The sequence below is a fragment of the Cebidichthys violaceus genome, unplaced genomic scaffold (genome assembly GCF_023349555.1).
Source record: "Cebidichthys violaceus isolate CVI_PGR_0920_01 unplaced genomic scaffold, fCebVio1.0.p SCAF_28, whole genome shotgun sequence".
Taxonomy (NCBI): domain Eukaryota; kingdom Metazoa; phylum Chordata; class Actinopteri; order Perciformes; family Stichaeidae; genus Cebidichthys; species Cebidichthys violaceus.
In genome coordinates, this window is record NW_027176461.1 from 2,698,777 (window position 1) to 2,724,742 (window position 25,966).

The 25,966-nt window shown below is 43.6% G+C and overlaps 4 protein-coding genes across 8 annotated transcripts; 1 reads left to right on the plus strand and 3 right to left on the minus strand.

The window, feature by feature from the left end:
• Window positions 1–163: 163 nt before the first annotated feature.
• Window positions 164–10,600, minus strand: srrm1 (serine/arginine repetitive matrix 1). Of its 4 annotated transcripts, none has more exons than XM_068721575.1 (17): window positions 10,507–10,600; window positions 9,461–9,550; window positions 9,198–9,320; window positions 5,945–6,115; window positions 5,583–5,677; window positions 5,249–5,473; window positions 4,704–4,889; window positions 4,430–4,549; window positions 4,053–4,261; window positions 3,821–3,901; window positions 3,101–3,187; window positions 2,885–3,014; window positions 2,706–2,792; window positions 2,131–2,604; window positions 1,811–1,997; window positions 1,175–1,348; window positions 164–1,028 (listed from the first exon to the last, which is right to left on the minus strand). In XM_068721575.1, the coding sequence occupies exons 1-17, from the start codon at window positions 10,525–10,527 to the stop codon at window positions 918–920; spliced, it is 2,571 nt and encodes an 856-aa protein (XP_068577676.1). In that variant the 5' UTR covers window positions 10,528–10,600; the 3' UTR covers window positions 164–917. The 4 variants fall into 4 exon arrangements, with proteins under 4 accessions (XP_068577676.1, XP_068577675.1, XP_068577678.1 ...); XM_068721574.1 differs by having other exon boundaries at window positions 2,885–3,020; XM_068721576.1 differs by having other exon boundaries at window positions 919–1,021; window positions 2,885–3,020.
• Window positions 10,601–11,121: 521 nt separating this feature from the next.
• tdh2 (L-threonine dehydrogenase 2) lies at window positions 11,122–14,362 on the minus strand. The gene is made up of 8 exons (XM_068721767.1): window positions 14,176–14,362; window positions 13,556–13,598; window positions 13,395–13,465; window positions 13,103–13,252; window positions 12,836–13,008; window positions 12,651–12,741; window positions 12,296–12,565; window positions 11,122–12,078 (listed from the first exon to the last, which is right to left on the minus strand). The coding sequence occupies exons 1-8, from the start codon at window positions 14,360–14,362 to the stop codon at window positions 11,933–11,935; spliced, it is 1,131 nt and encodes a 376-aa protein (XP_068577868.1). The 3' UTR covers window positions 11,122–11,932.
• Window positions 14,363–15,095: 733 nt separating this feature from the next.
• On the minus strand, window positions 15,096–20,728 carry zgc:154055 (uncharacterized protein LOC556036 homolog). 2 transcript variants are annotated; one of them, XM_068721898.1, is made up of 11 exons: window positions 20,215–20,728; window positions 19,826–19,882; window positions 19,402–19,510; window positions 19,076–19,201; window positions 18,281–18,454; window positions 17,988–18,205; window positions 17,720–17,881; window positions 17,284–17,425; window positions 16,049–16,269; window positions 15,768–15,919; window positions 15,096–15,373 (listed from the first exon to the last, which is right to left on the minus strand). In XM_068721898.1, the coding sequence occupies exons 1-11, from the start codon at window positions 20,403–20,405 to the stop codon at window positions 15,273–15,275; spliced, it is 1,653 nt and encodes a 550-aa protein (XP_068577999.1). In that variant the 5' UTR covers window positions 20,406–20,728; the 3' UTR covers window positions 15,096–15,272. The 2 variants fall into 2 exon arrangements, with proteins under 2 accessions (XP_068577999.1, XP_068578000.1); XM_068721899.1 differs by lacking the exon at window positions 19,826–19,882 and having other exon boundaries at window positions 20,215–20,727.
• Window positions 20,729–21,977: 1,249 nt separating this feature from the next.
• fam167b (family with sequence similarity 167 member B) lies at window positions 21,978–24,349 on the plus strand. Its single transcript, XM_068721926.1, has 2 exons — window positions 21,978–22,339; window positions 22,814–24,349. Exons 1-2 carry the CDS (start codon window positions 22,040–22,042, stop codon window positions 23,075–23,077), a joined length of 564 nt encoding a protein of 187 aa, XP_068578027.1. The 5' UTR covers window positions 21,978–22,039; the 3' UTR covers window positions 23,078–24,349.
• Window positions 24,350–25,966: the final 1,617 nt, after the last annotated feature.

Sequence of the window (25,966 nt, forward strand, 5' to 3'; positions counted from 1 at the left end):
GCGGTCAGGTGGGTTGGTCATGTCTCATTAGTTATTAGCTAACATCCCCACCAATTTTTTTCTGTTTTTTTTCTTAAACTATTTTTCTTTGTTTACCTAAATTCTATGTACACATTTTTACAGATCCCATCCCAAAGAGAAATGACAACATCTTAACATTGAGGAAAGCACACGTCCTATAAAAAGGTTTTAATTCTGAAAGGATGACAAGATGACAAGAGCCAGGGGTACTAAATACAAATCATAGAGCAGTCCCACGGAGATTAGCTTGGTGTAAGGGTGTCAACATAAAATTGCATATCAATCCATGTGGAAAATTAAAGCATACTCTGTCTTACATTAGATTGTTTTAGTCTTAAAACAAGACAATTTCAAAGTCAGGGAAAACAGCAGATTAAACGATGCTAAACACCTTTTAAGTTACAATATGGGACAAGACATTCTGTTACGGCCTCTAACAATTCACACTGCTGTGCAACTGTTTCCACTAATAAAAGGCAATAGTAACAGTGTGTTACTGTATGTTGGTTGTTCTCTACACTCCATAAGGTCAGTGGTTCATGCACATCAGAGACAATCACTGCACATGCAATCATTTCTCAATGGAATCTATTGTAGGCTGTGGAAAATATCTGAAACCTGCACAACTCAAACCTCTAAGCTTAAACCGTTTCCCTGCTCAACAATTAAAAATTATGGACAACACAAGCTTCTTTACAGTTCAGATAATACACTAACTGATAAATCAAGCTCTTAATGAAACACACTCTTCAGAATGTACCAAACCAGTAAAAAGAAAAAACAAAAACAAAAAAAAGACTCAAGATTTAACAATTTGTACATTCTAAAGCTGAACCAGGTTGATGACAAACATCAAGAGTGAGTGGAAAATTCAAAAGTGAGAAAGCCCCTTGTTTTCAGGACATCTGTGAAGGAGACAACTGGGCCTTCCTCATGGAGCGCAGGGCCTTTTCTCTTAGGTGTTTCTCCAGGTCATCCAAGCTGTCATCTACTTCACTGTCTGATTCCTAAATGAAAAACAGCATGAAATACACGCCTATCAACTGGCCGGTGCATGGCAATCAACAAAATAACACCTGCCACTTATGTGCTCCCTGTGGAGCACAAAGCACAAAGGCCCCGGTAGCTAAACAACGCAGAAACTAGACATCACCTTTCTTGACTCTCCATCCTCCTCCCCCCCGTGGTTTTCATGCCCATCTCCAGTCACAGGGCCGCCACTCTTCTCCTTCTTGTGCTTCTTGTGTTTCTTGTGTTTCTTCTCCTTCTTATGCTTCTTTTCCTTCTTCTTCTTCTTTTTCTTTCCACTGCCGTCAACATCTGAATTCTGCAATGAAACAAAGAAACATTAATGTTGGGGACAACATTAAAAATGCTACTGACTAACCCCACAAACGACATCAAAGGAACAAAGTGTCAAGTATGATTGCCCAACAGGGCTGCCACTTACTTCCAAGACTTATTTCTAGGTTATTTTTAAACAATCTAGAGACTCTCTTATTGTGGTTCAGAATACATTCAAAGACTCTCAGTATTCAAGGTCCTTAAAAGTGTTTAAGAGATGGGATGATGTTGCATATTTAATCTCTAGACCAGAGAAAAGTTTACAATGCTTTATGTTTTACAATTCTTGAGGTTATGTTTGATAGAGAATGATGGCTAATGCAATCAGACAAAGACTAGTCTGCCTTGCTGCATGCCTAGCTACAGAAATGTAAAGTATCTGAATACTGTCCTTTGCAACTTCATTCAACAAAGCCAGAATTGAAACTAAGCTGAAGTATCAAACCTTGTTTGGGGATTGACTGCCGGAACCACTGCTGGCTTTTTTGGCTGGTGGTGGAGACCCGCTGGCTGAGCGAGATGGCGAGGGGGAGGCAGATGCGGGGGCTGGACGTTTCAGAGCTGCTGGCTGGGGGGAAACGGATCTGGACCTGGAGGATGCTCTCCTCAAAGACTGGGGACTAGGAGATGGTCTGCGGAGAGGACAAAAGTGACATTCAAAAGGCCGATGGCACATGTACAAAACAGGTTACACAACTCAAAGATAAAAAGGTGTATTCTCCCGACATAATCACAATGGAGAAGAATGCCATCTGCCTCGCTTACCTCTGGTTGTTGCGTGGCTCCGGGGTGCGGGACACTCTGCGGATGGGTTTGCCACTGTGTGGAGGGGACTGCTGTCTCCGCTGGTTCGATGGAGATGAAGTGGAGGTTTCAAAACGCCTCGGAGGACTGGTGGAACACCTAACAGCGCGACTGCGGTTCGCAGGGGACGGGGAGAGGCGGCTGGCAACAGGAGATCGCGTATCCCTGCTTGGCCTGACAGAAGACAACATGGGGCTCCTCCTGTGTCTGGATGGAGACGAGGATGGAGGCGTGCGTCTCCTTTGAGCAGGAGGACTCCTGCGCTTGGGCGACCTGGAGGCGCGTCGCTTGGCCCCTGGAGAAGAGCGTTTTGGGGGCGAGCTAGACAGCTTCCTCTTCTGTGGAGGCAAGGGTGAGGGGCTGTAGCGACGCTGGATAGGGGGAGAATATCGCCTGGGGGATGGAGAGCGACGACGAGGAGGCGGGGAAGGAGACCTGGGAAACACCAAATTTAATTGTCACAAATCATTTTTTTAAATTTTCAGATATTAAAAAAAAAAAAGATAGCTGAAGAGATCAAATGAACACGCCTATACCTTCTTCTAGGAGGAGACGGAGATCTGCGACGACGTTGGGGAGACGGTGTGCGACGTCTGCGTCCAGGAGATGGAGAACGTCTTTTCCTGAAGTGGGAGAAAAAGAAAATATGAGTACAGTACATGATCAACATTTCAATTCACATACAATCCAATTATTCAGACACAAAATTACTAACCTTGGAGAGGCATCTCTGTGTCGCCTACGTGGGGAGGGCGTACGGCTGCGTCTCCTCCTGACTTCTCCATTTCTGGCCCCTGGCCCCGCTGTCGGCCTCTTGGGTCCCTCGTCTTCAGAGGAGGAGGACCCTGTATCTGACACCAAACAGAAAGAGGACATTAACGACCGCTTTATTATAGGGAGAGGACAGAACGGGGATAAAAACATGTATAACCTGAGGAAGTCTGTCGATTCTGCCTGCGATACTGACGGCGCTGCTGCACCGAATCTGCTGTTGCCCCTTTGTCATTTTTATCCTCCTCTGAAATGTAAAGCATCGAGTGTCTCATCAGTGAAACAGACTGCAATGGAAAAGTCAGATAATACAGAAAAAAGGACCGATATCCCTGTGGCTTGAGTTTTCATTAGCTTTCTACATGGAAATTTGACAATAGATTTCTACTTTTGTATTCTACTTTTGTCCCTTAGTATTGCGTGTTTAATCCCGTTTACTCTGTTTGTATTGGTACGCTAAGGGGGATCAAAACACGTTAAATCACTAATGAGGTACTTGGGCATAGATTTAACATTCTACACTGCAAAAAATATATTGCTATAGAAAAACAACTGGTAATGAACTTAAGGAAAAACTCATTTTGGCATGAGGTTGAAATAGGATTTTCACACAAGCCCCTGGAAATATTTTTATTCTGCACGGGTAAAGCAAGCTTCTCCCATGAGCTTAGCAATATTACCTTGTAAGACATTTTCACAATCATTAAAATTGCAAAATATGTAGTGTGACATGCTATAAACTGTATGGTAAAGTAACATCCGCCATTGTGTCCTCTAAAGCTGAAAACAAGTGTCCGTTTTTGACAGTGTCATCACAATGTGTGGGCAGTAAGGTCACCGGCCTCTGTGGTTCTTTAAACAGAGGTAACTTAACCCGTACCTGACTCAGACCCTTCAGAAGGTCTGGGCTTGGCATTATCAGACGGAGAATCACCCCTTCCTCCTGGTTTTCGCTTTAAACCTGAAAAACAAGACACCAAGAATAATAAATGCACTTATGATAACCATCCTCTTCACAAGATTTTAAATGGTTAAATCTAATTTCTAAAAGACAGAGGGAGCCGACACCGTCAGTAAGAGACAAAGATGTAATTATTATATAAGGATCATACCAGATGGTCTGGCTGGTGATGCAGAGCCTCTGCCCCTCCTGGCCCGTGGAGATGGGGACCGCCTGTCTTTCCCTGCAGGGCTAATGGGGTTGTCGAGATGATGGACCGGTTTTCGGGGTGGTGTGTTGGATATTCTTTTCATAGCTTTTTTAGGCGAGCGAGAGTTGGAGGAGCTGCTGCCAGAGGATGAAGCAGAGCGAGAGCGCCTCCTGCAGGACACAAACACATGAACACAAGTTTAATTTTAAAAAGGGAGAAGCTGTATGGTCCAGATCCACTGTACACAATGTTGGTGGCCAGTAGAATAATACAAATATGAAGATGTTACAGAGGAACTTAATGATTGTTCCTTTAACTACTAGGCTGCAGCTACTGACCTGCGGACAGGGGAGCGTCTATGTCTGTGTCTGGAGTTGGCGGGGCCCCGTCTGGGGGGGCTCCTTCGACGAGGAGACATCCTCCTCCTGGGACTCGGTCTTCTACGAGGGGAGTAAGATCTGAAATGGGGTATAGAACGAGAGAGGCTTTGTATTTCTTTTCAATGTTTAAGAACTTTGAAGTTCCTGATTTTACACATAATTTAAAATACAAAATCCTTGAAGAATCAGAGGACACCAAAATAACGACAATGACAAATATGTCAGAAATTACCTAGAACGGGAGCGTCGCCTGCGAGTGCGGGAATGAGAACGAGAGCGGTGGTGAGGCCTTTCCCTCCTGCCGTCCTTCTCCCTCTCCCGGGACCTGGGCCGTTCCTCTTTCTTCTGGATCTTCTCTGGTGAAGCTTCTTTGACTTCAGTCACTGGGTCTGGATTCACCACCTCCACCACTGTGTCACTGCAGGCCAGAGAAACAAGGTCAAATTTTAAATGTCACCATCAAGGTTGTTTTTTTGTTGTTGTTTTTTTTTTTTAAATCTAAAAGAACACCAATGTACTATACTACCCGTTTCCATGATAAACTAAAAATAATTATAGATGAAAATTGCTTTTGTTTTTGATCCAGCGCACTACAAAACCCAACCCCACATAATTAACCCTGAATGAAAGGACTAACGTGGAATAAATATGAACCTGGAACAACACAAATAAATCGAACATCCAGTGGATTCTAAACTAAAACTACAAACAAATAACTACCGATTTTGAATCCCACACAAAATAAAAAATTTTAAGCAAGGTACTTATTCCACAAACCAGGTGGCAGGAGTTTCTTGGATGACTGGCTCTGGCAGGGCTCTATCTAATGTTTCTGACTCCACAAGCTGCTCCAACGGTTTGGTGGGCAGCTGCATCAGAGGTGGAGGGGGTGAGCTGCCGCCAACTGGACTGGCTTTGCGTCTCGGGGAGCGGGAGGCGCTACGTTTCCTTTCACGCTTCACTGGAGACCTTCGCCGGGGTGATGGTGACCTCGTCTTCCGCCTGGACAGAGAAGAAGCAAACAGAATTATGTTTTCGTGTTCTGTGATATAAACACACAGATCCAAATTCGGTCCACTGATGTCGATATTGAAGACTTTTTCTTTCTTACCTCCTTGGACTTTTTGACTGTGCCCTCTCTCTGATTTCCTTCTCCTTCTTATCATCATCGACCTTCTTCAGAGAAGCTAGCTTCTCCTGTTCAATCTACCAGAAATGTAACAAAAGGGAACCATCACATCACTATCAGTAACAATATACATTCTGTCCTGCAATGTTCACATACTGTCATCCAGGGTGTCAAATGTTATTGTCTCGGTCTATGGTTCATATAGGACACATTATCCACTCCGATTATTACAGACTTATTTACTCGAGTCTACTTGAACCTCGACCTGTCAGCGACCACAGAGCCACGAGCTTCCTACAGCTAACAGAGACATTCTGCCAACCTGACCTCAGGGAGATGCTCACCTGTCTCTGTTTAATTTCCTCCTTCTTCTGTTCCAGGAAAGCAGACGGGATGCCAGCAATGTTCTCCTGGGCACTCAGCAGCAGGGGCCACAGGTCCCTCATGAACTCCCGGGCATTCTTCCCGTTCAGGAAGCCCGTCAGGTTGATCTGCATCATCTTGCTATCCGGGTGCTGCAACACACACACGAAGGAGGCAGAAAAAAGACCATACGGCCATTGAAATAATGGAAGGCACAACATCAGGGGGGTGGGGGACTTAGGATCCCACAAATGGGACTGCCTACCCTCTAGTCCTCACTAAACTGCTGTGACTATGTATTTAACCTTACTCAAAACATGTAAGACACTGATTAGTATACTAAACATACCTGGGTCCAATAATTAATTCAATAACCTATCAAAACAAATGTGTGATTGATTTAAATTGTACTCACATACTCAAACTGAGAATGTGAGCTAGCTGAGGGGAGACGTATCTAGTGATGCAAAAAAAACTGCATGCAATACTTCTGTTATACCCATTTCTGATTGTTATTCCCCAGGTATACAATCAAGAACACAACAAATATTGTCATTATTTGATTTGCTCAGTACTATCCCCACTGCTTTACATGTCAGTGTCCCTACCCACCCCTTGTTCTCCGGTCTCCCCACAGTCTACACTTCAGGAGCTAAACAAAGAGCCACAATACAGAGTGCATTAAAACCCAACACTGCAAGTACAGTTCCGGTGTCTTCAGTGAGTCCCGTGGGATCAGTGGGCACGGAGCTCCCTTGGCTTGCTTCCGCCTCCCTACTGCTTGAGACTCAACCACCTTGAGCTTAATGTTATATCATTTATCTAAATTGCAAGAGACGAACAAGCAATAATGAGTACACAGTTACACAAAAAAAGGAGAAGTTTTTCTTTTTCAACAGCTGATAGAATTATTGTGAGATACCGTAATCTCAATTCAATTTATTTGTTCTTACCATTATGCAACAGTGCCCTTTAAACTTAGCTTTAACAGCCCAACCCACCCGCCCCAAAAGCTATGGCAAGCAAAAGATCAAATGAAAAGATCAAAAAAAATTATTTTATGTGCAGTACTGGTGTCACATTTGATATTTATTAAATAAATACATGCGGTTTTTAGCATCTTGGGAGAATGAAAGTCATTAACGAAGTCATAACGCATATATGCCATACTTGCATTGAAGTATACTATGGGATGGAATCCTAGTAATAGTCTAATAAAGGATGTGTGTACATTACTTAGGTTATTTCCCTCCCATTTACCTGTTTTCCTATTTCAAAAAGTAAGCCGGTGCAATGGAAATTACTAGGGGTGTACAAATTTACCGATATATTCAAGAGTCTTAAATACGGCTACGTCGATACAAAACTCTGAATCAGACTCAAATTTTGAGGGGAATCGGTCAAAAATCGATACGTCCGTCATAAACCGATACAGACTGAAAGAGCTCCACTCAAGCAGCTTTTTACGTGTAAAAAAACGTAAAAAATGTAAAAAAATTTAAAGAGATGAAGAGAGGTGCCTGTGTGTACTGGTGTGATCGAAGAGACGGAGGCAGCCAGACCCGGTCCTTTAGCTGCAAAGATAAAGAGTCACGTATGCAAGCAGGCAGTCACTCATGGAGAGCTAGCGTAGCTAGAAAAAAAACTTCCCAAACCCAATGGGAACAGCAATACACAAGAGTTTTGGCTACTTTCTTTGGCTTGTTGGCTAGATTTAGACCGGAGCTAATAAATTAGCATCGCTAGCATAGACCGCCTAGTGTCATTGGCATCCCACATTGTGACACCTTATTGGTGTCACAATGTGGGACAATACCGAGTATACTATGAATTAAAGGTGCAAGATCCGCTTTTTGTGTTTACCTGAGGGGGAACCAGAGAGTGGCTGCTAAGCTTCCACGACGCCGCCGTCGGTAGGGAAGGCGTTATCAGCTGTAATCGCTGTATGAGATGGCCGTGAGCTAACCAGTGGGGCGCGCTCACATGCACTGGAACACATCACTCCACTACATCTCTATATAGCAAATAGTTGTGTGCTGCTATACTAATGTTCACAAAGTTAAATACAGCTCCTTTAAGTTAAACTGAATTGGATTGTATTGAATGTTTACATGGTTAACTCTACATTTGTATCGTATTGCAGATCATGTATCGACATGCGTATTGAATCGTCTTGAGAGGGAAAGATACACACCCTTAGAAATTATCCATTAGTGGAATCTAAATTATGCTTAAATAAACTAAGTTCTTAAATACATTAGCCAATAGCCTATGGGATGAAAAACATGCAGAATTTATTTTAAACAATAAAATACACAACATCAGTGGGGCTCAGCATTACAGCCCTACTGGCAAGAAGGATTTTGTCAAAAAGATGACCACTACGGCTATTTCAATGGCCTTCCATTTTAAAGAATAACTTAACACCAAAAAGAAAAGTATTGTTTATGTTTGAAAATCTCAAATGTGTTGCACGTCCGACGACGCGCAACTGAGAAGCTGAGTGTTGTCAGAGGTTTAACAGATTTGTTACAGAATAACTCACAATCGGATGAAAGTCTTGTTTTTGTTCTCAACTTTCTACACCGACTGTGGGTCTGTCTGACAGAAAACACTTCTGACCAAACCCAAACAGAGGTGCAGAAGACCTGACATGTTCAATCCGAGGTGGACATTGAGAGGATCCTTTCCAGTTTGGTGTTAAATACTCCTACAGTTGCTCTCTAAAGAATGTATAGGAGGAGATCCGTTACCCTTAACAGGGATCTGGGCAGTTTAATTTTGCACTGCAAATACCTACATGATTATGGCATTGTTCAGGTGTGTCTTTCACTGACATGATATTGGTGATCCCTGCATATAACTCACCTCAAACCACACACTGCATCATGAAGGAGAGTTGGGCTCAGTGACTTTGGGCTCAGGAGAGAGCTAATTAGGTGTTGGTGCTATACTTCTGATGCAAGGTATAACATCCATATTGGTTCAGGCCTTTTAAATCATAAATCACATCATCATTAGAAGACTGCTGAATATAGGCACTTTGTCACATAACAGCAAAACATAGTTATGTCATTATTAATCAGTTTACACCAATTGTTACGTTACCCATTCAATTTCAATTTGACTAGGAGGTGCAATTATTTGCTTATATCCCTTCTTTCTAACTAAAACAATGCCCTCAAATTTATGACAGTTTTGAAAAACAAAACAGAAACACATTAAAGACATTACCTTATCCTCAAGTTGGTTAAATATAAACTCTATGACGACATCATCCTCGAACCCCAGAATCTCTGTCACTCGCTGAGTAATCCAAGGTTTGATGACTTCCAGGTTCACTTTGGTCATGTCCACCTAAGAGTGAAACGGTTTCATGCAATCAGAAACAAAGCACAAGCCTAGTCAGTACAATACATTTGTCAAGGCAACAGATTGTTTGGGACTTGTACTGGCACACACTGAACAAAACAATGCAAATATGGGTGATCTTATACCTTCTTGTCCAGACATTCTGCAAACTTCAGCTGCTTCAGCAGTTTCTTCTGCTTGTTGCTGAAACGGTTGTCTTGCTCCGCACTTGTACCCTACAGAAAAAGTCAACAACCGACTCTTAGATGACTAGTGTGGGTTGACAATCAGACACGTACATAAACGTAACATTATGCTTGGAGCACGTCTCACACGTGATTCAGTTCAAATGCAAAACAACTTCCTTAGTTTGACCAGCGTAACGTAAACGTGACTGCACTAACATACCGGCGATACCGACGTCGAAACCAAAACACTGAGTTAGCAAACATTAAGATACACTTGCTAACATACGACGTAACGTTAAAAGTCTAAATATTTGATAACGTCAGTTCACGTGGTCACAGTACCATATCGTCAACGTGAGCCACACATGACATTGATACAAATAGGCTAACGCTAGCTAAGCTAATAGTTAGCATGCTTAATCCTCCAGACGAAACTAAAAGGCTAATATTAGCCTCGTGGCTACCTTCACCGACAGCACCGCTGGCATAGACAGCACATCAAATAGTCAAATGGGTGCAGTTATTCAGTACACTTTTATCGCTAAGTCCATTTATTCTAGCCAACGTTAGCGTGGTCGTGACTACCCTACAGTCACAAACGATGCACCACCCGGACGCCATCTTTAGCCAGGGCTAACAAATTAGAAGTAGCTAACGTAAGCTAGCTAGGTTGGCTTGTCTATTTCCTGCAACTATGTCGACTCCAAAATAATGTGAAAGGGCTACGAGTTGTAAGCCATACAACGTCAAATAGGACTATAGTGGTACAAACATTAATTTAGTAAAGACATGCAAACTCTGGAAATAGCCCAGTGGAAACACGGCTCTTGTCGAGTAACGTTATCAGTTGATAGACGAAGCCCCGACCATAACGTTACCATAACGCCTGGCTCTATGGCCCTCCACCTAAAAACAGCATATTAATGCTCTAACAATGAATATATCTCCACGTTACTTAGCAGGAAGACATTACAGAGTATGACCAAACTTTTCCAAGAACTTACGCGGAAGAATCCCGCGTCCATTATCAGAGAAAATGGATATTAACAGGTGCTGTTGAGAAAGACGTGCGCTGCTCCGGTGAAATTCTGAGTTGAGAACCGGATGATGAAGGGTGCGCCTCTAGAGAAAGAAACGAGAACTGCATGCACTGTAACGATAGGATCCTGAGTGGTTTATGAATAAAACAAAACTGTGAAACGTTCTGCAAAATTGTACTCGCTAAATTGACTTTCTGAGTGTTATAACACTATCTTACATCGTAGGTTTATTATTAATGCATTACTGAGAGAGCAGCTTTTCAATGTCGCTGATTGAGGTGGCACCAATTTTAAACACTTCAGAAACTCTTGGGTAGTTGAATCTATAACAGTGCATCATATTTTATTTGTTGATTATGGGTTTTGTTGGTGAAATCTGAAAGTTACTAGTATTTATGCTGGTGAAAAAAATACAATAATTCTCCAAAACTGTAGTTACCACCATAATCAATACTATAGTCATCATCAGTATCACCCTAAATATCAATGTGGCCCACTCTGTATTAAAGTTACTCTCTAAATGAAGGTCAACAGTCTCTGCTGTTTGGGTAAATAACATGTTTAATAATCAAGGTCTGATTCAAAAGTACACTGCATTTATTTAAACATTGCTTTCCAAAGCAATCTACAGTAAATACGGCTTAATTTGTTATAGGTGCTCATTCATAACTAAAATCACACAGCTGGCAAAAAAAAGGCAAGATAAAGGTTTCCTGTTAGATGCCACAGCAAGGGTAGTGTGGTTGTATACAGTGTGTGATATTCACTTGATAGACTATATAATAAAAGACTGGCTTTTGAAAACAGCCAGAATATGTGGTGAGTCAATAAATACAGCTCAGCGTTAACTGAGCCAGCCATTCCAGATGATCCTTGAATCAAAGTGTACAACGCATTTGTTACTCTAAATGTGTAACTGGTCCATAATGTAATAGACATTTTCATAGACATTGTAACAGATTGTTGTGTCCATTGATGCGAGTCACATGACATTTGGAAATCTCTGAAGTCCTTTGTTGTTCCGCCTGAGGCAACATGTGTAAAGCGATGCTTTTCCCATGCAAACGATTAAAAACGACAAAGATTAAGGGAAAGTTTGACGGTATATTATTCCCTGAAAAAGACTGAGATATGTGTGTTTGAGTGCATGTGTGTGTGACATCTCACTGTCCACTGTATATTGAAAGCATCAGACTGAGAATTCCCACTTTACTTTACACACAGTCCCTGGCTCACTGCTGTAATGTTCCAGAGTAACGGGGGATACAGGTTGACGACATGTGAAGGTGAAGTGAAAGGAAGTGTATCGCTGGTAAATGCAGGCTGAAGAAGAAGAAGAAGAAGAAGTCAGGGCCAAGGCGTTGGTCAGTCTTTGTGGAGCAGGTTGTCACTAGCTGACTGGCAAACCCTCGTTTGTCCTCTTGTCCCGAATGGAGCGCAGCATGTCTGACACCAGCTCCTCAAGCCGGAAGTTTGGTGCCCAGCCCCAATCTCTCCTGGCATTGGTGTCGTCAAACCTCACGGGCCAGCTGTCTGCTGCAAAGTGACACGCAACATGACAACATTACTTCCATCACATCAGTTAGAATTGAAGATGGCAATATGAGTCATGTCATTTCAAAATAAGACAAAACTTAAAGTGAAAACTCAAGAAGATGGCAAACCAGTAAAATGCATTTAACAGACTAAAAACATTGCACAGTTGCATGATCCCGCACGTGTTTTGAGTGTCGGTGTGATCACCACGTCGTACCGATGGTCTGGCGGACAGAGTCGGGATTGTAGGTGACCTTGAGGTGAGGGAGATGCTTGCGGATTTCTTGCGCCACCTCTTCTGGAGTGAAGCTCATGGCGGCGATGTTGTAGGTACGCAGAGACAGCTGGCACTCTGGAGCCTGCATGAACTCTATGGTGGCGCGGTGGCAGTCAGAGATATGCATCATGGGGAGGCGGGTGTCGGGACGCAGGTAGCACTCGTGGTGACCCGTGCTGAGGGCGTCGTGGAAGATTTGAACGGCATAGTCTGGGAAGAAAGAGGTTCTGGAGTGCCTTCAAGCTGATTGTGCTGAATATATGTGGCATATGCGGATTGAGAAGTGATGCAATACCTGTTGTTCCTCCTCCGGGGGGGGTGTTGACTGATATCACACCTGGGTACCGCAGGCAGCGGAAGTCCAGACCATATTTATGATGGAGATACTAAAGAAAAAGAATATTGAGATGTCACAAAATTTTACAAACATTCAGAGCACCGCGTGAATGTGTATGCATGTGCATTTTAAGGCCGACACACCTCCCCCATCAGTTCTCCGTGCACTTTGGACACGCCATAGATGGTTCGAGGTCTTTGGACACAGAGGTCAGGGGCCGGGTCACGTGGAGAAGAGGGGCCGAACGCTCCAATGGTGCTGGGGACAAAGAGGCGCAGGCAGCTCTCTAGAGCCAAGTCCAGCACATTATGAAGGCCTAGGTGGACAGCAGAACATCCGAAGAGGAGTTTGAAACATAATAACCCCTAAGAAGGCGGTATACATGTGAATGGTGAGTGTATTTGGCAGACCTGTGATGTTGATCTTGCGTGCCAAAGCCACATTAGCTTCGCCCACAGCACTGAGCAGAGCGCTGTAGTGGACCAGCCAAGTGACACGATAATTTACAATCAGTTCCCGGAGGTGTTTGTAGTCCAAGACATCAGCGTACACAAATGGACCTGATGGGGAAAGAGAAGAATATTCGTAAACTGATGATTTAAAGAGCAGGGAAATAAGCTGCACATACTGTTCAGTGTAAATTGGTGAAGAATGGAAAACACAACATATCCGGTGAAAAGAACTTGGTTTTGATTTGCATACCACTGCTGCAAACATGAGGTGGAGGCTTCTTAATGTCTGACAGGATTACATTCTCGGTTCCGAACTGTTTCCTAGACGTTGATAAAGATATGATGTATGAAGTTCAAATTTCAAACATTTTCACAAGCTTTGTTGTTTCAGACAATTTCCACGCCTCTCACCTCAGTATCTCTGCCAGTCCCACACCTAACTGCCCAAGACCACCTGCATATAGAGGCACAGTGTTTTTATTTGTCAAGAGAAAATGTTTGGAGTTTGGTACGCAAGTGGAGTCAATGTTTTTGGTGCACCACGCTTCAGCTTTTTGTTTGTTCCAAAGCTTTATCCCGGGACAAAAAAGTGACAGTGGGCTATTATTCTCCCCTCCAGTCACTCATTGGCTCTTTTATATCACCAGCGCTGTCTGTACGCATCCTATTGTGATGAGTCAAAATGGGGTCCTGCTGGTGCAAAGTGACAACAACACGATAAATATAAAACTACACTACAGTAGTATTCCACTCATGCCATTGATGCCACTTGCGTTTCATTTAAACATAGGATCTGCATGGAAGTGAGCAACTCTCTCATATCCCTTACTAGGTGCCCTTGAGCGAGGCACTCTACCTCTTCTTGTAACTGCTCTGCCAACGTGAGTACAAAACAGTGGCTGCACGGTGAAAGTGGTAGAAAACAATGGTAGCTTCACAGGTTCAGTGTTTGTGTAGCAGTGGAAAAAGTCCATCTTTCTCTCCATCTTTAGCTATTAATAGTTCATTAGAAAAACAAACATATATATTACCTGTGATGAGGACACGGGGGTTTTCCTGAATAGGTGGGGGGCTGCCGATCTCCAGGCTGTTCCACCTGCTCATCTGCCTGGGCAAACAGCTCAGGCTGCCACCGGGCAAACTTCGCGCCCTGCTGAGACAACCTCGGCAAAACAGGCCCAGCGCAGCTGCAGTGGGCATACAGACCCCCGGTTGCATGTCCAGTAGCAGTCCTTTGAAAAATCAAAATGAACTGACATTGAACTTCTACATTTTGTTGATGATCATTAGGGCGTATACAAGTCGTGATAAAATAACAGTACAGACAAATAAATTAAACAGGGCACAGAAAAAAAGGTTTTTACCTGTGTGCTGACAAAATCAGAAATCCCAGACAATCCCAGATTCTTGGTCCAGAAACAGCAGGTGCAATTTAGTGAATCCCAAACTTTTCCTCTGATCTAAATTACGAAATAAGGGCTCATAAGATACTTTTTGAGGCATGTGTCAGAAATAAAAGATTACCATCCGATTGGTCACCGTCTCAGTTCACCCAGTAACCGCTGGATGAATAAGCAGGAGTAGAAAGTCATGCTGGGCTATGTGGTTCTTGTCCACATTGTGTAATCACCGGGGCTTGTGGCTCTTGACTGAACAGGACTACAGTCTCCAGCTTGCAAAGCTCCGTGTGTGTGTGTGTGCAAACATGCTGACTTGCAGTGCACAGGGATTTGTATTGTGAAGAGTGTTTAGCTGAGCTTAACAGGACTGGGAGGTGTGTCGGTTATATAGCCTCCTTCTATTGATAATATCTGTGAATGAATATTAGAAAATATATTTTTTTGAAAGTAAAACATAACATATATTATCATAAAAAATTGTAAACAACATTTTTTGTATGCGGTGTGAGGGCTAAACATACTCAAATGACATGTTTGATGTTGTTGTTTTTTCTTCAATTTTTTTAATAAAACAATACAAAAATTACTGTACATTAAAACACATTAGGTTGTCAAACATTCTGAGATAACTTTTCCACAGTCAAAAGGCATTGAGCTTTGGTATTGTCCCTCGAACGTGTTCTACATGTTCAGGCTGAACATCTTCCCATCCTCATGTACTGAGTGCATCAGCTGAGGGCCAGCTTCCCCCACTCAGTGACCATGTTCCTTATCTCCTCCTGAGCCTCTTCAAGGTGACGAACCTGCGGGGTCCACCTCAGAAAAAAACCTGAGGATAAGACATGGGCTTGAGTCGGCATCAACGCTCGATTAATCCTAGAATCATCAAAGACAACTCTAGATAATGAAATCATTGGGCTGATGTTAGAGGCTGACAGAGCATCACCGCTGATACTAACCACAGGTCAAAAGCATTCATCACTTCATCAATTTATCCTATTAGACATTAGTGGGAAATTGTCATAAAAAGCCCAAAATGTGTTTCTTGAGTGCAAGTGGAAGTTTGCGAAGTTTGTGCGAAATCTGAAGAAATGTTTCTCCGGACAAGAGACTCCAGGCAAGACTTCACAAGCACGTACGAACGAATAACCCAGAAACACATCGCCTCAGGCCACGACTGTCGGCATAAAGATGAGATCATGTTTGAAAACGTCAAAGCTCACCTCTCCAAAGCTGTAGAGACTGAGGGTGGACTGAGGGCCAGATCGCTAGCTCGGTGGGTTCATACAGGGGGTTAGAGTAGCAGTCCCTCTCCCTGGGCCTCAACAGGGCCCGGAACAAACAGTGAGTGTTCTCCTTCACTCCCAGAGCACACCTGAGAGAGAAGAGTGAGGTGGAAGGTCACTAACACCTCGTGAAGATAGTTTGAAAGAAAGAAACGGTTGAGTTTGGTCTCAGTCATCCGTTCCCCTAATGCACCGTCGCACTGAGCCATAAGACCGACCTCTCCTGATGGCTGTTGCACAGGAAGGTGCCAAAGTCAGACGCGTAGGCCTCGGTCGCCAGCCTCAGGAGCAGCGCCTCAGAGAAGCCCAGTGCCAGGGGGAACTGACGCCACAGCTGCCACACACAGTCCAGCAGCAGCAGGAAGACCGGGGACTCCTGCTGGAGACGGGTGTGGGAGTGCGCTGAGTGGGCACACCGCTGCTGGAATGGGTGTCCTGCCTGGAGGGAGGAACACTTATTCATATAAACATGCATACAGTGCACACTGTTCCGTACTGTGGGTCATTTTCTGTGTCAATTCCAACTTAGCAAATAGGGATCATGTCAGCGCACAGTTGAAATATCATGACTTACCTTATTGATCAATTTGTACAACTTTGCTACTTCAGTCTGGTCTATTTAACTCTTAAGCACGAAGAACGACTTTCCTTCATATGACTTTTATCTTCTGTTTTAATTGATGATGAAATGTCAGCCACAATATCAATTGTTTGTTGGTTATTTGGATAGGCTGTGAAATTAAAAAATATTGTTTCATGGTTCTTGTGTGGATAAAAAAAAGAGTGATGTAGATTCTATATTTCAGGGTGATGATGAGAACAATGAGTTCCCCTAAAATGTTGACAAATGCTCCACTATAATTGTTGGAGAACGGAAACATTTGGAAACAATGGGTCAATGGGGGCAAACGGTGAAGAGAAGCAAGTTTTGGTAAATCCATGACCGCTACATGCAGTTTTTTTTTCTTAAGACATTTCCTGTAAAGGGCTGTGGAGCAATATCCTTTTAGCAAGAGATGTGAGATTGTGCTTGAAAAACAGAGGACAGCTTTGCCTCAAAACTGTCGATGTTAAAAGTAGTCAAATTCAACAAGCTCTCACTTTGGACTGTTATTTAGAAGGCTTCCTTATGATTAGAATTCTGAACTTAACTGAAAGCAGTAACCTAAAATGGATCATGAGTAGGGCATTCTGTATCTCAAAGATAGTAAATAAAAAATACATACTTTGGGTGAAGTGACCCTGTATCACTGTTACTGTGTTCATGAGTCTCAATCTATTTGATTCACGTTTTCCAATCTTTCAGCACACGCACACAAACACACAAACACACAAACACACACACACACACACACACACACACACACACACACACACACACACACACATACACACACACACACACACATACACACACACACACACACACACACACACACACACACACACTCACCTGTACCCACTCCCTCTCCAGCAGAGCCAGGAAGCCCTCCAGTGTGCGGCAACATGGGTCCATGATGAGCTGAGCCAGAGTGCTGATGAGCAAAGTGGAGTCTGTCCCTTCAGAGCCGTGAACCAGCACTGAATGACCGTCCCTGCACAAAACCAATAGATACACTGCAGTTCAGTCCTGTTCCTCCTTTGTGTATTAGAAAAGGCGTATACGCGCACATATTTGTCTTTGCTGGTGCTCCCGTTATTTGTTATGCTATTTTCATATCGAAGAGTGCAAATATAAAAACTGTCCCTCGAGACAAGAACATGCTTTTGTCAAGAGATAAGTGCAAACCGACTGTAATCCCACCACTCATACACACACACACATGCACACACACACACACATGCACACACACACATGCACACACACACACCGTGGGTGTAGTTCCTACCTCTCCACACACTCCGCCAGCAGTCCAGCTGTTGACAGGGCAGTTTGGACGTGAGACAGCCACTTTGAATTCTCAAGCTTACTGAGCCAACGGTCCATGTTATTGGACTCGTCCCTGCAGGCCTCCACCAGTTTAATGAGACTCTCCTGCAGTGCTTTACCCCTGTACACGCAAACAAAGACAATGGGGTGGACAGTTTGACGGGACACGTCAGTATCATAGAACAGAGAACCGCATCAACTCCCACTAAACCACCTTTCACACTTGCCTCTCCATCTGCCTGTGCAGTCTCGTCCAGCTGCTGTAACACGACTTGGACTCACACCCTCCGCCAGTCATCCGGGCCTGCAGGGCCTGCTGACTGGAGCGCGTGTCAATAATGAAGCCTTTGTCCGATCCGTCAATCACGGCCTGGAGGAGGCACTCGTCATCCTTGCAGCGCTTCCTATTGGCTCCCGTCAGCGGCTGACTGCTGCGCATGATAACCTGAAGAGATTCAAATTGTTTAGTTGCATGTGTGAAGTGTGGGCTTGGCTGTAGAGACACATGAAGGCGCCTCACCATGCCGTTCTTCCTGTGGTAGTAGCAGAGGACGGGGAAGCGTCCCCCCTGTCTGAATTTGGCCGCCTTCTCCAGCATGTCATCATCGGTGTTCTTGGGGACGATGACGGCTGGAGGGTAAGAGGGACACACTAAGTAGTCTCTGTTCACAGTGCTCAGTCTCCACCTGTCATGCTGCAAACAGGAGAGGGAGAGAGGACCATCAAGGCCGGTCACAGTGACACAGTGACTGTTTGAACTTTAAGACGCACAGGGCATGTAAACTCCATTTGACAAACCTCGACCACATAACACAAAGCTCAACTCATGGCAGGAATCAGCAGCCGGATGTGCGTCAACATCCAGGCACTAAAAAGTTTCTTGACTGGGCCTGCCTGATGAAAACTAAAGATATCCTACATGTTTAGGGAACATTGTGCCTATGAAACATCTACAACAATGCTGCCCTCAAAGTCCACCCATCACCATAGCAACATGCTACTCCCAGAGGAAGACGACACTGTATTAAGCACGAATTCAAGCTGTGTGCAGCACATTCTGAAATTAATGGAAAACAAATGAAAGCTAAGCGACAGGGATATCCTGAGTCTTGACCCAGGCATTCAGTTTCCATGGCATTTTCCTGTCATGTGGTTGTGACAGGAGATCACTGTTGGGATGACTTACCAGTGACACTGTGTGTGTGTGTGTGTGTGTGTGTGTGTGTGTGTGTGTATATATAAATATGTTTTAGGTGTTACATCCCTGCACAGCAGAAACAAGCTTGTGCGACTCAGGGTTTTATATGTTGCTTACAAGTTCCTTCATTTGACTGTAGTGGTTTTCAGGGGACGACAGGCCCCACTGGTCCTGCAGGCTGACATCAGAAGGTCTGTAGAAGAAAGGGTACATCTCCGACACACCGTCTAGACAGGACAGGGTCTGGAGAATGTGAAAGAGGGATTTGAATTGACTTGACTTCCAAAGAGATTGTAATCAGAAAGCACAGATGAGGGCAATGGTGGAAATAATGAGAAACGTTATATTCAAAGGAAGAATGTAAGATCCCATCGCAAGAACACTCATTTCCATATCCATGTATGTTTGAGGGTTTAGTAGGATTATTAGATTATTTATTATACCTCGATGGAGCGAGCAATGTTGAGACACTGTTCCATGCCAGGGATGTCAAGCTGGAGCACACGCAGATCTTTACACTTAATGGTAATGGTCCCTGAGGATCCAGATATCCTACACACATATAAACACACACACACACACACACACACACACACACACACACACACACACACACACACACAACTATGAAACAAAACAATACTCCTGTGTCAACTTGCCCCCTCACTGCTAGTTTTGACTCTAGCAGTGCAGAAAGTTTGACTTGCAGCCTATCCTGCTAAACAAAATCATAATCGAGTGGTTTCAGCAAGCTCAGAAGAGCGGCTAGCAGCAAGCAACGCATTATAATCTTGTTTGCACATTTCCTCCTTCAGCACTGTGGGCAATAAGAGCAGCAGATACATGGCAACATGAATGATGTCCAACCTTTGACTGCGGCCTTCATTACAGAAGGGGCCGGAGTGGGCCAAAAGGTTTTCCACACTGGTTAAAAAGATTTGAGGAATAATGTAATTAGACATCAATTAGACAATTCACTGACAGCTTTGGTGTTCATTAGTTTTGTCGATTAGTGTGATTATTTGCTCGTGACTAATCCCTAGAATAAAACAAGTGCTAGAAAGATCTATAAACCCTTATTAAATGCTGTAATCAGTATTGTAAAGCAATCGAGTACATCATTAAGACGATTCATTGATTTCTGTTGAATCAAATGTCATGTTTTGGGGCAACTTGGAAGCAAATTGCCTATTGTTGCGCAAGTGAACTACTTGATAAGATGTAGTGATCGTTGCAGTGATCACTCTCTGCCTCACCTTTTCTCAATGGCATCGACGTTCCTGAGGAGCAGCAGAACCTGCCGACAGCTGCCCTCCTCCTCCTCCCTGTCCGAGAACAGCAGGTGGTGGCCGGTGATGCACAGGGTGCCTCTGCTCGGCGGGTGCAGCGGCTGCCGGAGCACCACGTCCTCCACATTGGCGGTCTTAATGTGCTCAGAAAACTCCATCAGATCCCCGGCCGTCACCAAGTAAAAAAATACAATAGATAAATAAAATAAAAAAATAAAAAAAACTCCGCTGCCGAAACTTCTCAGTGCACAAGTGGCCAAATCACTTGCTCGTCTCTCGTGTAAAGAAAGTGAAAGCTCCCTCCTCTCCTCTCATCTCCTCTCCTCACCTCTCTAGCCTGAGTAGCACAGCAGTTGTGCTCTGTTTGCTCGCCGATAAGCAGCCTATAAATAGATTCATTTTTTTTCTGAGCATATAGCTTATGCCTTATGTTGCTACACCTTCCCTCACACAGGTGGCCGTGCACGAGACTGCTCTGGAAACAACGATGTGCTGCTTGAAGCGACAAAAGACGGAAGTGGCCGTTTCCTGAGAAACAGCAGCACCGAGATGTGTCATATTGCTGGTAAAAGTTTCGCACAGACAGTGGGGGGAAGAGTGGGAGAGAGGCAGCACTGGTGCGCTTGTTGTATAATAAATGACCACTAGATGGCAGAACACTCAAAAGTAGAAAGCTGGTGCTGAACTTGACAAAACATTGCGTTTGGCTTAGTGCAGGGGTGGAAGAACGATTTGAGCCTCAAAAATACTCAATGACAATGAAATGCACCGACACAGGCTATTACAATCAGCAAAATGTAAAAGTAAAAGCACTCACGTGCAGAACGCCCCATTTCAATGTATTAAAGGTTACGGTATATTATGTTATTGTATTGGTATTTCTGCAAGACTGCATGCAGTATTTCAGTGTTTCTACATTTAAGTTATTTTTTATACTGTTGGTAGTTTCTTTCTTTCTATAAAGTAATATTAAAATGCTTCCTACACATATCAGTAATACTAAGACAGTAATGTAATATAAGGTTAGACAATAATACAACATAATGTATCATCTTTCAATGGAATCATAATCTAATGCAATCAGAAATCAAAAACATCCTGATACACAATTAGGCCTTTTGTCGTCTAAATAGATAATACCAAGAAGGTGTTAATACATTTTTTTCTAAAAATCTGATTATTTGCACTAAAGTTCCCAATTAAAGGAGAAGATCATTTTCATTTATCAAGTATTTATTTCACATACAAGTATACAAAATGAGGTTATTTCATCTAGACTATATTGAATGATCAGAAAACATGCTATATCACAATGGGAGATTTACAATGCAGGACGTTTACTTGTAACGGAGCATTTTTACATTATTGTAATGTTATTTGTACTTAATGAAATTATCTGAATATACTTCTTCCACCACAGGTGAAGTAGTCATATAAAGTAACTAATACTCGCATCAAGTACTTTATTTACTTTGCACAACAACATTTGTGATTTAAAATGATATAACAGATACAGCATGTTATCACACTTCTCTCCAAATTCCCAAATATCTGTGTTTTCTTGAAATTAAGAGGGCAGGGTTTGTGGAAATCTGTTTTCCTAAAAAAAAAAGAAGCTTATAAATGATCCAGCCTCCCTCTCCTATGTCGGCGGAATGGGCGGTCACTCCTTCTTATCAGCCTATAAAGGAGGTAAGGAGCTTGTTGCGCTCCAATTGCCCACGCTGCCAATCCAGAAAACGAACTTCACGTGAATCCCAGTTCTCTGAGGACTGCCTTCATCACTGCGCCGATGGATTTCAAAGAGGTAGGAGAAGAGTCCTGCGAGGGCGACGCGGACGATCTGGACAGCGTGAAAGCGCTCACGGAGAAGCTGAAGTTGCAGACCCGCAGACCGTCCTACCTGGAGTGGCAGGAGCGGGTAGAGAGCCGACCGTGGAAGGAAAGTGACCCGGCAGACAGCCCGGGCTCTGAGGGACAAGTCGCCTCCACGCCCACAGTCCTGAGAAACGAGAACTCGGAGCTGGTCGTGCGCAACATCTGTGGCTTTGACACTATCGATGATGCCTTGGACTTTCTGAGGAAAGAGCTGGTGAGTGTCTCCTGAGTGTTTTTATTTTACCCAAAGGTTTATCATACTGAAATACAATGATACTCATTTTGGTGCAGCTTTGTCAAACCAAAAAGCATTTATTTATCATGTTCCTTATGCATGTTTGTAAAATAGATGTTTATCTCACGTCATTGTCACCTCCTCAGGTGTCAGTGATCTGCTGCATGCATGAATGATTGACTTAAATTAGGGCATAGCATGAGCGACGTCATGCAGTCCTCACAGCCTAAACAAACAATTTGTTAAACAGGATGACGCATGTTTTCTCACAGTCTCAGGCTGTGGCCTGTATATTTCACATGCCGGTGATTTACACCCTTTGATAAGAACATATAAACTATGAGAAGATCCCAAATCCAAATGTTCACATATTTTCTGTGGTATCTCACTGATGCTCGCTTTCTCCTCCACTGCCCCTCTCCTCCCTTTCCTCACCCTCTGCTCCCCCCTCAGAGGGACATGCAGGTCCAGGACAACCGCCTGGCCCGCCAGCTGATCCGTCTGCGTGGGGAGATCCACCGGCTCAAAGTGGAGCAGGTGTGCGACCGCCACAAGGAGATGCTGGACGATGCCACGTACGAGCTGGAGGAGTGCGGCGAGGAGTCGGACCTGCTATGCGACATCCCCATGAAGGCCGCCTTCGCTCTGTCCATGCCGCTCAAACACCTGGGCCTCACCAAGATGAATATCAACTCCAGACGTTTCTCACTGTGTTAAAAACAAACCTTGTTCAGGCATGTTTCCTCCTCAGGAGCTGTCGATAGAGTGAAGAGTGATTGCTGGATATTGGTGCCCTCGGTGGGAAGGAAAATGATTTTGCTCCTTGACTTGACATGCATGAGGAGGCCTCAGTGTGCAGACCTGTAGGGGCACACGCCCTTACTGTAATACAGGCACACCCTCCTGCTGGACGGAGCCCGGGCTGCTCTGTTGTTGACTGTTCTTTGCACAGTCATGTTGATCAGAGTAGACGAATGAAGGCTTAGAGCTAGACTGAGATGCAAAGGTAGATATGGAGTTACGGCATTATATATTACACCCAATGATTTCCTATTGTGTGAACAAAGTTTCACTTGTGCCAAAGAAGTGAGAAACAGTTGTGGGGAGAGTGGTACTGTTTTGCAGAAGAAGTATTCTTAGAAGAAGAAGCTCACTTCAGAAAAGAAGACAGCGTCTTGGTCACAGTGCAGGTCGGAAAACTTTAAGTCAGTGGTTCCCAACCCAGGGGTCGGGTCCCAGACAAAGGGTCGCGAGATTTATCTGAGAGGTTGTGATGCGATTAACCAGAAAAAAAGATTTTCCACAGTTATAATATAAGAGTTACATCTCGTCCACCCTCTGGTTGAACTGGATACATCCAGGGATGAGGGGATGGAAGTTGTTTTATTTGAGGACGTCACAATGCCAAAAAAAGGTTGGGAACAGCTCCTTCACATCACTGATACATTTATTTGTGGCGTAAAAAAGTACGACACGTCTGTTCAGATAAAGAAAATGTTCAGCAACAGTTTAAAGTAAATGGAGTCCTTTGATAGAGCAACATATTCCAGCTGTTGAAGCCTTCATCAGGGCACTGTCCCTACCGCTATCCTCAAAGGAAGTGGGATGTCACACTCCAGCATTTTTAAGCCTCTTCTTCACAAACCAAATATATCTCAATATCCTCAGCAGCGCAGCGACCCAGGAGGCGTTTTGTTTTCCATTACCGTGTCCAGATGCTGCAGGTTTACAAACTATATATGGCTGGACAGTGACCAAGTTGTGGCTAGGGCAACTGAGGGCAAGTTAACTGGTTTGTTTTATAGCTTTATATTATTAGTAACAGCAAGTATGAATGAGTAATGAGATCTTTTTGTTTAATAATATGAGACATTGGTTTTAACTGTGTTAAATGTAAAAAAACTAAAACAAACTATAAGCGTTATTGTTAAATCATGCTACTGTAATATGAATGTATCTTTATGACAAATAAGAATAAAGAGAAATGCCTTAAAATTCTTACGTTTTCTTGCACATGCAGCACGATATTAAAGAGACATTGTCTCTGTCACTTGTAAATTCTGTTTTATTAGAATTTAAAATGTTGGTTATTACATTGTTAGAACTTTGTGCTAATTCTGTGCATGTGTTTATGCACAATCTACTATCATATCCAGGCTAAATGTCACCACATGCTCCATCAGATCCATCATCGGTCTTAAAGCCGTCCTGCACAATAGTCTCTTCTTTCCTGCCACGAGACATTCACGACCTGGTGGGATATCCAAACATGAGAATGTGGCCCCAGAGGGATTTTGCAGAAACCACAGACATTGTTGCACATAATTAGTCAAACAAGTAATCAAATATGCCTTGGCGGCTCCTGTGTTGATCCTAATGTGGCATACGTCAGGACATAAAATGACCCCATGTGTGACGTTGGACGTCGATAGTGGAAATTAATATCATATGGAAAATGGACAGGGGCCGAGGTATTGTACCTTGGGGCCTCCAATCTCCAGTGAATGCTTTGAAAGTAAAGCTCTGCAGACTTGTGCTTCTCATGCCACTCAGCTCTGCCCTGCAGATAGTTTCACTTGAACTTTTCCACCATATCATACCACGTGTCATCGCATGAGCAGAAGTATTATGCGCTGAAATATGGTATTGGAGTGTTTGCTTTGCATGGAATGTGGTATGAGATGATTTTAAGTTTGTTTTGAAACTAAACAAACTCACAAATGCATGCTGTGTGAAATGGTTGAAGGCTGTTTTAAAGTGTACATGAGTAAGCATTAGCAGCACAACTGAAGCAGCACTCGCTCACACAAAAGAGGCCAACACCTGCACCGCAAAGCGGGTCGGTATAGGTTTGGAAAACTTTCTACGTATTGATAGCATCTTGATTCGATTGCGTAACAGAATCTGATTTCCAACCACATTTAGAAGTAGGAATACCCTTAAAGGCTCATGAGGCCTGCCAAAAGCAGATCTCCAAAAATGGTAAGGCTCTTTTATCTTTCCATCATCCCCTCAGAGACAGATATAATACAAAGGATTCTGGGTTGTTTAAATCAGCTCAGTAAAATACTCTGAAACATACATCACTATCAAAAAGCCTTTAACGGAAAAAAGCGTGAGCTCAGGTGGTTTCATTAAGTGAGACTTAATCTGCTCTGTGGCAGTCTTCTAAGCACACATGTCTGTGCACTTCCTGTAATGTTTGGACTGACTTCCTGCCAGTGCATGCTCTGTAGCTGCAGACGTTCACCACAAGAGAAGAGACGCAGCCCACAGCGGAGGTGCCTGTAAGGTAGAAAACGCACCAGCGCAGAGTGTACGCATTCCGAGAGACCACTATTCATGTTGCCTCTCAGGGCTAAATGTGATCATACTATGGCCTCCTTCTAACTTTTGGTTGAAATGATGATGTGTAGGAGGGTCATCCACTGATTGACACTTGTCTGGTTATTCCTCTGTGAGTGAGATATTTGTGACTCATTTTTTCTATTAACTTCACATTTGACTTGGTTGTGAAAACCAAGGCCAAGGTCTATTTTTAAATGGTCCGCTGGCCACAAAAAGAACACATACAAACCACATGTGTGATTGACAAAAATAGCTTCA

Coding starts and splice junctions, on each gene's coding strand:
- fam167b (XM_068721926.1), top strand. CDS start 22,040: ATGGATTTCAAAGAGGTAGGAGAAGAGTCCTGCGAGGGCGACGCGGAC. Junction 22,340..22,813: donor ACTTTCTGAGGAAAGAGCTG/GTGAGTGTCTCC, acceptor CTCCCCCCTCAG/AGGGACATGCAGGTCCAGGA.
- srrm1 (XM_068721574.1), bottom strand. CDS start 10,527: ATGGACGCGGGATTCTTCCGC. Junction 9,551..10,506: donor TGGACGCGGGATTCTTCCGC/GTAAGTTCTTGG, acceptor CTTTTTCTGTAG/GGTACAAGTGCGGAGCAAGA. Junction 4,890..5,248: donor CAAGAAACTCCTGCCACCTG/GTTTGTGGAATA, acceptor TCTGGCCTGCAG/TGACACAGTGGTGGAGGTGG.
- zgc:154055 (XM_068721898.1), bottom strand. CDS start 20,405: ATGGAGTTTTCTGAGCACATTAAGACCGCCAATGTGGAGGACGTGGTG. Junction 16,270..17,283: donor TGGAGAGGGAGTGGGTACAG/GTGAGTGTGTGT, acceptor TCCTCCCTCCAG/GCAGGACACCCATTCCAGCA. Junction 15,920..16,048: donor TGCAACAGCCATCAGGAGAG/GTCGGTCTTATG, acceptor CTTCTCTCTCAG/GTGTGCTCTGGGAGTGAAGG.
- tdh2 (XM_068721767.1), bottom strand. CDS start 14,362: ATGCAACCGGGGGTCTGTATGCCCACTGCAGCTGCGCTGGGCCTGTTT. Junction 13,253..13,394: donor ACCTCATGTTTGCAGCAGTG/GTATGCAAATCA, acceptor TTTCCCCATCAG/GTCCATTTGTGTACGCTGAT. Junction 12,742..12,835: donor ACGGAGAACTGATGGGGGAG/GTGTGTCGGCCT, acceptor CTTTTTCTTTAG/TATCTCCATCATAAATATGG.